The sequence below is a fragment of the Limulus polyphemus genome, unplaced genomic scaffold, assembly GCF_000517525.1.
Source record: "Limulus polyphemus unplaced genomic scaffold, Limulus_polyphemus-2.1.2 Scaffold540, whole genome shotgun sequence".
NCBI lineage: Eukaryota > Metazoa > Arthropoda > Merostomata > Xiphosura > Limulidae > Limulus > Limulus polyphemus.
Genome location: NW_013666150.1, coordinates 363,379 through 376,121, shown reverse-complemented (window position 1 = coordinate 376,121; position 12,743 = coordinate 363,379). Strand labels below are relative to the sequence as shown.

The 12,743-nt window shown below is 33.1% G+C and overlaps 1 protein-coding gene and 1 non-coding gene across 3 annotated transcripts in view; one reads left to right on the top strand and one right to left on the bottom strand.

Moving 5' to 3' along the window:
- The window catches only part of LOC106458979 (flap endonuclease 1-like), a 20,840-nt gene extending 15,780 nt beyond the window's left edge, over positions 1-5,060 (bottom strand). The window contains exons 1-3 of one of the 2 annotated variants that reach the window (XM_013918545.2): positions 4,948-5,060; positions 4,549-4,820; positions 1,232-1,334 (exon numbers count right to left, since the gene is read on the bottom strand). In XM_013918545.2, the coding sequence (XP_013773999.1) occupies positions 1,232-1,334; positions 4,549-4,630 (185 nt within the window). In that variant the 5' untranslated portion in view covers positions 4,631-4,820; positions 4,948-5,060. The remainder of the gene's footprint in view (positions 1-1,231; positions 1,335-4,548; positions 4,821-4,947) is intronic. The other variant, XM_022385343.1, reaches the window with a different exon arrangement.
- Positions 5,061-5,639: 579 nt separating this feature from the next.
- Trnar-ucu lies at positions 5,640-5,712 on the top strand. Its single transcript has one exon. It is a non-coding gene; the product is annotated as a tRNA-Arg (tRNA).
- The last annotated feature ends 7,031 nt before the right edge of the window (positions 5,713-12,743 follow it).

Below are 12,743 nucleotides of genomic sequence, written 5' to 3'. Positions count from 1 at the left end.
AGTATAAAGTAAATATAAAAATGGCTAGTTTATAGCATGTATATGATGGGATATGTATGTAAATTTGTATTTTTCTGTATGCAAAAACTGACTACTGAGGACTATCGAGAATCTGTCAGTGACTTGGCAGAAGTAATGAAGTGGTAATAATAAAAGATGTTGAAAAAGGCCAATTATATAGAGCAGTGGTACCCAATCTGTTGTATGAACACACACCCAGGGGTATATGAAGACTTTTCTAGGTGTATGCAAGAACCTTTGAAAAACATTAAGAAGAAAAACAAAAAATCCCACCTCAAAATTGTAGGGTAGCACTGGTGAATTACCAATATATATTCCATTATGCAGCACTAAACATTGATGTATTGAGCGACCCTTGAATTACTTATTACTTAATACAAACCACTGTTAAGTTTTTGTTTTATTTTTTAATTATGTGTCAGGGATAAGCTGTTGGTTCAAAGATCTGACTAGAGTTACATGAGATAGAAAGGTTGGTGCTAAACTAAGATATACCTTAATTTATAAAGACTTGGAAAGCCTTAGTAAGTTGGTAAAAATGTGGAAAATGAGCCAATTTCAAAAAGTTGTAAATGATGCTGTCTTGTGTAAGAAAACGATTGAGGCATACTCATCTCTAATATACAACTGTCAACCAGAGGGGGAACAAAAGTCAACAGCACTTGCTGCAACAGCTAAAAGAGTGAAGCACGTTCAGTGGCATAGTATGCCAGGCTATGGATCAGAAGATTTTAGGCTTGACATCTTGCATAGAAGTTTATCTAATCACACAAATTTTTACCTTACAAAAATACACATACATAAAGTCAAATCATTATTTATTTACTTGCCCTATAGGGTTGCCAGTAAGAAGATATCATCTCAAAAGCACACCATGTGTAATGAATGCCACTGCCAACAAGGCCTTTCACTCAATATCAGAATTCACTTGGTCAGCTGGTCATGCAGCACACATTCTCAGGCAAAACACAATTCACAACAGTTTATGAGATATGAATTCATATGGTATGTTGTACCTATGCTAGTAAAGGTAGGTAGATAGGTAGTTTATGTCATATTACATACAACACATAAGACTGATGAAAAACTTTAACAAATCTTTCTTTACTGACCCTATAGTTTCCTAGTAAGAACAACATAAACTTAACATTTCAACAGTTCATTTCTCTTACTTTAAATGACTATTAATACCCTGAGAGATTAGTCTTACCTTGTAGTTTCACCTTCACTATTTGTTAATACATTTGCTTCTTGTCTTACAGCAATAAGAAACTGGTATATACTCATTGATGCATCAATAGCTATTTTTCTTCCTGTAAAGACATCACATTTTGTAGGAATTTTTGAAATGTTCAAGAAAACTAATAACTTATTTCACTTAAAATAATCACAAAAACATTCTAAAAACAGTATATATATATATATAAAAAATTTAATATTTTTCTTTAATTTTTCAAATAACATTTCCTATAAAACATCTGACAATTTTTGTAAGGAACTTTATATACATGCAAGTTATTAAAATATTTAGTTAAGAAAAAAAAATTGTTTGAAAGAAGAAATATTCTTTATCCAAAAACATTAAATAATGAATAAAATTCACCAACAGTCTCTCCAAAAAACTCAGTCTGTCTATGAAAAATAGACTTGTTCTTTAAAATAGTAATACTCTACTGATGTACAAGTTTTTCTGCTTCTATGGTGAACACTGAAGCTTCCTTCTTGGCTTTACATCATTTAAGTATCTATCTATATGAATATTTCTCTTCAAAAAAGGCTTTTTTATATTCCTCCAGCCATAGGTCTACCTTTGGTGCCATGACTTGCATTTGAGATGAAGTGCCAATGTATTAGCATAGGCTAATCATTTTTACAGAAAAAATTGTATTGGTTCACTCAAAAGAGTGGTAACAAAAGTACATTTTTTTGGTAAGGTAATGAATGTGGCTGTTGGAGTACCTCTAAAGTCTGCTTTAAGACCTGCAGCATACTGTTCATTATTTGTGTCAACAGTTTGAATAGTTTCTTTATTAGTATTGTTCAAAAGGAGTGTGAAAGTCTCAATGAATTGGCCAGTACCTGGAAAATTAGTTTTAATGCTAAAAAATCTTATAAGGATTCAGTATAGAAATTTGGACTTTTTGCTTGCAAGAAGAATTGCTGTAGTGGGATAATAAGATTCAGGTGCTATATAAATGGTAAAACCTTAAAATATTTTACCAAGCGTTATGTTGTAGTGAACATACCAAAGTTCTTGGCTCTATTTACACTTAGAGAAATTTCTGATTGAAGTATAAAAGAAAATTTTTGTAACCTATACAAAACCCTGATGAGATTTCACTTGAAGTATTGAATACAATTTAGGATCCTATTAAACAAAGATTCTTTAATTATAGAAAATGTAAAGTATTGCATTTAGGTTACCATAATTTAGATCACACATTTAATAAAGATGGGAACCAACTCAATAACGTGACTGAAGAAAAGGATTTTAGCAAAGTCCCGAATAAATTGCTTAAGTCATCAAAGCAGTGCTGTTGTTAGTAGGAAATCAAAATTTTTAGGTATATTTACAGACATAATTATTACAAATAAAAAAGATGTAATTGTCTCTATACAAATCAGCAGTTAGGCCTGACTTGGAATAATGTATAATTTTGGTATCCCTATCTCAGAAAATATATTGACTAATTTGAAAGTGTCAATAGAAAGGGTTACTAGGATGATTCTTGGCCTGGAAAGGTTAGCTATCAGAGATAGGTTTGGATTATTTAACTTATTTTCTCTTCAGAAAAGAGTAAGAGGTTGTCTCATTGAAGATTACAAGATTATCTGGGAGATAAATATGATAAAGGCCTCTAATTTCTTTGTGCTGTATTCTGAATACAATAAGCTGAGGGAAAACAAGTTGACATGCAAAACACAAACTTGGCTCCAGTTAAGACATTTTATTTTTCTAACAGGATGATTAGCTTATGAAAAGAATTGCTGTCAACAACAGTGGAGACCAGCATTTTTACAAAAGTTTATGAGAGGAATTGGTGGTTTCCTGAAATATATATCAACAGATTTAAATTTTTTACTTATTTAAGTGGGTGTGTAAGGACAGCCTTTAAGGATTACATGATTCCTTTTTATCCATATATTATGTTAATATGTTGTCTTGAAAAAAGCTCTACTTTCAAAATTAGGTGTGATTATTAATTAGAACCTAAATCTTTAATTGAATACTTAGTTGCAAATAGATATATGTATATATAGAATTATTTATGGAACCTTCACTGAAGAATGACTAAAATGAGCCAGATGGTTTTTGTCACCTTGCTTTTTTCTTATGTTCTTAAATGATGGAAGATGGCAGAGGTGGTCCCATAGAATAATATTTGGTCTAACAAATTCAAAATATCAGTGGGTCATAATGAAATGGACTTGCATACATAAGGATAACAATTCAGATGTAGACTTATTCTTCAACAGGAGTTTTTTTTGTAGTTAGTTATAAGCTAGTGGAGTAGTTTGATTATAACATATGGTCAACATAGAACTACTTGGTTTACAAACCTTGAGAAAAGTAAAATTTAAATCGAACATTTATTTCTCAGAAATCATTGATTCCACTCTTAAACTCCTGTAAAGTGCCAATCTCCACTACTGCTAACAGCAACTCATTGCATAAGCCAATCACCCTTTACAAAAAGAGGGGTGTATAGTTATTAAGTCTTAACTTTTGGTGGGGTAAGTATATCGATCTGAAAAGCTTTTGTTTTTGTTTTATTGTTAGGTGAAAGGATAATCTCAATATACCAAATGGATTATGTTAACTTAATATCTTAAACATAAATCAAGCTAAATGTACAAGTAGCTTTTGCAATGTTGCACTTATCTAACAAATATTTCAACATCATAGCTCTTATATTAAGTTCTTTAAAAGTTGCCAGAATTATAGAAAGCCACTACATAAAGTATAGTGATATCTTTCTCATAAACACGAGAAAAACTTGACCTGGTTTTTAAAAGAGGTCTCGCCAATCTTATAAGTACAAGTCATCACTTTTAACTTCAAAATTTAAAAAAACATTTGTTCCAGGAATATACAAGCTCTTTTTACCATAGCTAAATACTCATGGTTTTAGGCTCTGGCATTTATCAATAATCACAAGGATGACTTCAATAGACTAAATCACTAATGACCTAATTCTTTTGTCACTTTGAATTTCATGTTTCAATTCTCCCAATTAGAAAATTAAACCTGTTCATTGTTATCCTCTGTTGTTCACCACAAACTAATCTTCTGTCACTTTTTTTTAACTTTTCCACCAATTTCACAAGAATGTAACTTAGTATTTAACCTTATAACAATATTATCAAACTGTGAATCAAATATCTTCCAAAAACAGATAGGAACCTCAACATTTCCCTTACTCCCAGTTCTAAAATATTTCTTGTCGAGGGTAGGTGCTTTACACACTTATATAAGCTGTCTGATCTTCTTCAAAACTCACTTTTCTTTGTATGTAATTTACTTACCAAAGTAATTCTTTATGTCATTTTCCTTGACTGATGATGGAGCGCAGTCAGCAATTAACTTAGCTAACCCGTGTATTCCCATTGCTTATATTAGAAGACCTTGTAATTCTAACAGTATTACTATTAATATATTTTGAGAGTAAGACGCCAAGATTATGAATCCAAATATTGCTTCGATACATCGACGATACAGCCTGCGATAGTTTTCCCGCCAATGTAACACCACGTTTTCAAGCGTTAAGAAGTATTATATGTTTATATACTCTTCTTTCCTATTTTGAAATAAAAGAAATATATATAAAAAAATTAATTAAAATATATTTTATGCATATAAACAAAATATTAATATTGAATTTTTTAAAATCTATACATCACGTTTGTATTATTTATCGAGCATACCGGTAGTTATCATACATTTTAGCTTTGATTCAAATAGCTTCCTTGATCAGATGTTATTGATAATTAAAAGAGGCCAACATTCGCAGGCCAATGCAACATGTCTCCCCCACACAATACCAATATGGCCAATTTTGACACCAGAACACATAAACAATAAAAAATTATCTATATCACTGCTTGGAACTTGCAAGAAGGTATCTTTGTTCCAAATCCCATATAAATTGGCCGAAATACGACGAAGTAATTGTAAAAAAAAAAAAAACTAAAATTATTCTTTCAGTGGCATCTTGACCTCCCTATAATTACTAAAAATAAACAAGTCCCTATTTTGCTTGTCAATGTGTGGGACCTGCAGAAAAGTATTTTTATACCAAATCCCATGTAAATTGATCGAAATATGGCCAAGTAATTGACCAAAACCCCCAAAATTGTACTTTTTATGTGAGAGTTAACTCCCTTAAAAAGACTCAAAATAGGTAAATCCAACCTTTTAGGTCAATGTGTTGGGCTCATGAAAATCCATATCTGTGCCAATTTTCTTCTTGATTCCTGTAAATATGACCGTACAGGAGTCTAAAATATATATTTTTGGTTTTCTTCATCTTTGACCCAATAAAATCCTTTAAAAGGCCTAAATTTTAAAAACGCAAAATGTGTCTGGGCGTGTTGTATAACCCTACCAAGTTCCAGGTGTCCCTATAGCGCAGTGGATAGCGCGTTGGATTTCTAATCCAAAGGTACCGGGTTCGTTCCCCGGCAGGGATGCCACTACCATTGCCTGGTCCCAAGTCCAAGATGAGAAAGGAGGAGGGTTGGGCTAGCAACTCCACCCCGTAAAAAACTTACCTGCTAAAATTACTGCAAAAACAACTTCCGTCGGCGAGGCGTTGTTGCGGCCCTATACTCCAGTAGGAGTTTACAGGGATTATTATTTTTTTTTCCAAGTTCCAGTCAATCTGCCGAGAAATGAAAGAATGGCGGTCAATTGAAAAGTGTTTGTAGGAAGAAGAAACAATAGAAAAATTGTATTCTCTCTGCGGAGACATAATTAACTGAAGACTTTAACACTGTACTTACGAACGGGCAGTTCGTCTAGGAAGGATTAAATCTGATGAAGTTTCGACATCTTTACAGAAACATTGGCTGGACCTTATCTTTTCTAAACAGACTGTCCTCTCAGAATTAAGTAAAACAATCTCTGACTGTAAAGTTCGGAAAAGAAGATGGAGCATCGTCATCAACAGCTATGCTCTTCTCGGGGGTCATCATAAGTTTTAATTCAACTACTATATTTTTGAAACTAGTTACATGGACTATGTATCACCAAGGTGTTAAAAACAAGATATGCATTCATGTAACGATGGTAAGAAGGTCTAACGACACACAGAGAAAAAAGTCTTAATCAGAGATGGTCGTGGAGACTGGATAACAAAAATAAGAATCAAATAAATGACATATTAATTCGTAAGACGGAAAAGATATAGAGATTACATACAATACTTACCTTGTTTAACTGCTGTATCAATACATTGATCTCAAGAGGTTTCTAATCTACGGTTTCGTAGAAGAGTTCTTAGACATCGCACTGGTCACCTAACATTATCCCGATAATTGTCTCCTGGTGCCCACCTGACCGCTATCGCCCTTTGGGTGCAGAGGAGGTTTGAGTGTCTCACCACACTACTTAGCCCTAGTTAACCATGGGATTAGAAAGTGGAAAAGCTCGAGTTCGGAAGGTTGGTTTAGAGAGTGAGGTATAGAAAACAGTGGAGAAAAATAGCCTCAGACCCTAAGAATTGAAGAGGACACCATGCTTGATTGATATTGACCAAAACATGCATTTTTATATTTAACTGTCATGATATAAAAGACTGTTCAGTTCAGATATTATTGATTAATTTATTTTATGAGTTAACATTTTATTATTGTTTAGTTTTTTGTTATAATAAGAGTTAAAACCAGACAATTGTTGGAAGTTGTGTTTATAATTAATTGATGTTGAGACTATCGAACGTCGCGTGCAATACAGACGATTAAATAGTGTGAGACAAGCGGAAACAGCAGACAGATAATAGCAGAAATGAGTAAAGTTATTGGTAAGGAAAAGTTCGGCGTGAAGTTAACTACCGTAGAAGTGTTAGGCCTAACGTTTAATATGTTAGTGTAACACTAACAGTAGAAAAGGAGATAAGAAGAAGAATTATTCCGTCAAAGCGTGGTTCTAAAGCAATTGAATCAGCCTGAGTGCACTTTGACGAAAGGAAGAGAGGATATTTAAAAGAAAGAAGACCAAACGATTATGGTAATTTAAGTGAATAACGTTTAACTTGTTCCGAATATATATATATATATTATTTTGAAAACAAGTGAAGTGCGCACTATTCATTTATCGTTGAATTTATCGCTAATAAGTCAGACACCTACTGTAAAAGAACCCTAAGCCCAACAACAACACAGTATATATTTATAGTATTAAAAATATAAGTAAATGCCTTTTAATTGGCAACCATAGCATTACTTAACATCTGACACTAACTAATAATTAAAATACATATCTCCACCAACATCACTTCATTCATGACAAATGTCTGAAAATACCTAAGTGGGGGTACTCACCTTGACCGTGTATAACTAAGCACATAAAATAAGGCCAATACTGCACGCATATTCTTCATATGTGCAAGTTTACAAGTTCTTTAAAGGTGCATATATCTGAAAAGTTTAGGTAAACTATACAGCTTACTTTTCTAAGCTAAAAGAGAAGGGAAAAAATTATACATACATGTACCATATCCTACTTCACCTTGTTTTTAGGACGTCCTTGGTTGTACTTGACCTTAAATTTTAAAATACGATAAAATTTATACGAAAGAAATAAAAAATCGAGGAATTCTTAATTCACAACATGGAATACGAAAACGCCATATAGAATTCAAAAACGTGCTTTCACGAAGAAAAATAAAACAAAAATTCTGAAATAAACCTTTTAATGATAAAATGTAAAAGAGTAAAACTTATGATAACTCTAATAGAATCTTAAAAGTGAAAAGTTGCACCCTTACAAGAAAAAATCATGGGCATAATTACATAACATAAAAAAAAATTCACATAATTATTAAATTTACAATGTGTGCAGTTTTAAAATGTATAACACATACACTTTCTGTAATGAAGTGCATATATACCCAGCATCTGAATAAACATTTATAGATACACAGAAGTAATACTAAACATAAAAACAAAGAACAAAAAGGAAAGAGATTCATCTTGCATATATATATATATATATATAGAGGTATATAAAACACATTTACAAATTACAATACAAAATAAAATGAAAAAGTAATGCACTTTACATACATATGCAAATCACGACTATAAACCCCTAAACATTTAATGAAAAATGATGACATAAACACTGATACAAAAATATATTTCATTATGTATAATCAAAATAATGCAAATACAATATTTGATTAATCTTTATCACAGATATGCAATAAGTCTACGTTGTTTGCAGGTGGTAGTGTTATTGGTATGGATTGAGCAACAGGAAGGCTTGTTCCTGGGACAATATCAAGGCATTCTTGGTTAGTCCATTTTAAGGTAGTTTAGACGAAGTGTGTCATGAATAGGGCCACTAGATTTCCTAGACACTGGGATTTGGCTATCAGGAATATAATGTAGAACCCATTTATTTGTAAGATTATGCCCACAAAAGATCCTCTTTTACAGGCCTAACATCAGCTGTAGTCAGGTAGTGATACGCTACGGGAGTTCTTTGTATTTCTGAACAAGGTGCAGTCTTCTATGATGATGATAATATGGGTAAATTAACGAGTAGAAAGAATCTGAGTAAAGCTTCCTACAAGTCCGGTCAGAGACAAAGTAACTAAAAGAGTCAAAAATTTGATCTTGGATAAAAAAATTCCAGAGTAAAAAAAAGCTTGAACAATGTGGACTCTGATTGGCCAGAAGTATATATATGAATGTTGTGACAGCCTGGTTACAACTACTAACTATTGCAATGGTCAAGCAACATTTCGACAGACATTCGTGTACTTACACTTATTTTGTTTAGAGAAAATGTCTCCCTGTACCTGTGAACATTCCAGACCATCAGCTTCATCACGGCCACAAAATTCATCAGCATGTTGCTGTGATCCCCACTGCATCATTACAGAATCACGACAGTCATCACAGCTACTTCTCACAAGTGCGTGAGCTTTCTAACACTGAGTGGTTGTTATAATAACTCAGCCTGGGTCCAATTGGGATGGAAGTAAAACAGCTGGTGCTGGTTCCTACAAAAGTAACTGAATTTGAATCAGTACCGTGCCAGGTTTGTCCTTTTATGCCTGACATGAGATTCCTTTAGTACAAGCATATTGGCTCCCTATCATTTTGCTTTGACACAAGTGAAGTAAAAATTAAAGTGATCACAAAGCAACACTGGGTAGGTGTTACCTTCTACCTCAGGTCAAGCACTCACAGTCCACATTAACAACGTGTATACTAAAATAGAAATGTAAGAACTATTTAGTGGAGATTTTATGAAGTATTTCAATTTACACGATTGAACATATTAAATTAAAACGGGATAAATCATTGTGTGAACCATATTTATTATTCTTGTGGTTTGACTCATAAGTTACTTTCAGTTGGTTTCATTTATTAATTTCTCTAACTCACGAATTTCTCAGTTGGATTCAACTAAGTAGCTTCCTCACAAACATTGCCAAAAATACTAGGTAAAAGCATGTTTTCATTCAAATGTAGTGTGAGCCCTCTCATTACATTTACCTCTTTACTGAAAAACTCCACCACCTACTAAATATTTTGTTGTCCAAATTGGAAATATTCTTTTACCAGAATCAATGAAAAATATTAGGTACATTGAATCATTCAATGATACTCGCGGGTCATCATGGTTTCACTTCACATTTTGCACTTTTAACATTTGGATCAAATTCTTTATTGATTTTTTTGCTTGATAGTTGTATTCTCTGTGTAATTTACTCATGAATTGAACACAATTTTCATTAATTAACTTTTGTAATGTCTGTATATGTGTGTGACACATACCATGAAATAAATAATCACAGACAGAATTCAGCCAAACTAAGACTTTCCAGCTAAAATTCCTTCAGCCAAGAATAATATTTGTGCTGTCCACTTTCTGATTATAGCATATATCAATACACACTCAAAAAAGAAAATGGGCTAAATACAATACTCAACAGTAAAAATACATTTGCTGTCTTAAATAGTCACAAACACAGTCACGGTATGTGGGTTGATCCACCTACCACTGTTGGCATCACAGAAAAAGGTAAATCTAGCAAAACAAGAAGTTTTCAACTAAAAATTATTAAAACCTGATATATATATATATATATTATATGCTGATTAAGAACACAATTCCTTCACTTTACATTCAGAAATCATATACAAGTCTCATCACTTGTGTGTAAATGCTACTTAAACTTTGCACTTACTACACACAAGTTATCTTAGGTTGTATTTGAAGTAAAAAAAAGCAATGTTTGTTGTAAAATTCCATCTCTGTGCTTGGAAAGCAGTTATTGAAGAAGTATTTTAGCCTTGAGTTGCATTAGAAATCCTGACTTTCCAGCTCTACCATATCAAAATATTCTAAGTATTACATTTACTAGTATCGGCTGTCCTATCTAGTGAGTATTCAACAGTCTGCTACATAGAAATACTGCTATCACTCAGATAGATAGTGGGAGCAATTATTACAATATTTTATAGAAACACCTCACCATCAAAATCACTCAATAGCTTGGAAAGCCAGAATCACAATTTCTAGCAATCACCTCCAGTCGTGCAAACTGATGATGATGTTCTAGTTATCATATGATGAAGTGCACACACACACACACTATAATGAAAATTTTACTTCCTAGCTTGGAAAGCAAGAAATGACATTCCTGTTTTAGCTGTTAATTTACTGATTAACCTGCCATCCTAACTTCTGGTCCAGCAACTGATCCCAGCCATAATAATCAAAAGGTCTCTTTCAGCATCTTGTTCAACCATAAGAGCTGTGACTAAGCTCCTCTACTGGTGTTTAATCTCCTGAATATCCTCTCAGACCACTAGATAAAGATTTCTGGTATCTACTTCTTCATTAGGTTGGCGAAAATGATAGACAATAGTACTGTCTGATTTAGCATTGTTAGTCTCTGATTCCTGATCCAAATAGCTATAGAGAGGTTTACCAGTGACATATGGGTTTAACATATGAACATGTTCATCATGCATAAATGTGCCGTGTGAATGCTGTAGCTCGTAATTTGATGGACTAAACTGTCAGAGAATGAGATGAAGACCAATCCAAGCAGAGCCATAGGCTTGTAAAATTTCATATCTAGCCTCTGTACTCAACTTTTTTGTCCCTTCAGTATTTTATCATAGCATCTCTTCTTCCGTATGGCAGCCTTTTCTCGCTGTTGTTGTGCAAATATATGTACATCAACCAACATAGACCTCAATTACTAAACATATTTTTATGAACACACTGTGGCAAATGTGATATAGGAGGTGTGCTGTAATTTACATCCACAGGAAGTTGTATTTCCCAGCCATATATGAGCATGTTCACTGAATATCCAGTTGTCTTCTGTTGCACAATGTGCCATCATGACATACAATAAGTTTTCATCCCAGTCACTTCAGTTGGCAGTGATATGGTGAGGTACATGTATTTACTGCTCCAACACTTTAAAAAACTCAGGCAATAACTTACTGTTGAAATTATCCCCTTGGTACATGTGTATTTTTTCAGGTGTTCTAAATCATGTTATTCAATATTCACTGATGGACTATGCCAATGGCTAAGCATCAGCCTACTTGGTGAAATAATTGATAATGACCAGCACATACTGATTACCTCATTATTTTTCATGAAGAACACCAGCTATACCCAGGGCTATACACTGCAATGGAAAACCAACAACCATCTGTTGGAGTTAACCCTCTTTGGTTGAATTTTCCTCTGGGCAACATGCACAGTACAATGTTTGCGCTATTGCTCAGCATCTTAACATGAATGTAGTCAGAAGAAACACTATGCATATTAGTACACATGCCTGTAACATGTTAGTTGCCTCCGTTACTTACTTTTTTTGCAAATTCTTAAATATTCCTGAAAACAAAAATATACTTCTCGAAATTTGTTGGTATAGTCCTTCCTCTGTTTATTGAGTTAAAAATTAAATTCAGATATTTAATCTCTAAAATTTCCATTTCCTTTAAAACTTTGACTGGAATCTTATTTATGCCGCAAACTTTACAATTTTTTAACTATAGTGGCTTCCTATAACTTCCTTTCCAGAATTAAATGGCCGTGATTAATTGATTCAATGGTTCTAGAATTTCTAGGCTGTTTTCTCTTCCCTGACATAGTTTTACAATTTTCTTACATATTCCGTTCACCCCTCTTTAATATTCTAAATTTCAAAAAGGATATGTTTATTCTTACGTTTGATGATTCCATTGGAAGACAGGATAGGTTTCCTATTCAACTCTTTCATTCTTCCATGCATTTCACGCATGTTGTGTGCTGACTCGCATTTCTCAACTTTTGCACATTTCTTCTTCAGATAGCCATCCTTTGACTGTCTAAAAAATCGCTTGATCTTCTTATCAACTGCTTTATACTTGATAGTTGTCTTCTTTATTCCATTCTTTATACAATCTCGCCATTCATTCACATTTTGTTTTTACTCTTTCTTCTTCTATTCCACATAATTTTAATTCCTGTTTCCAGT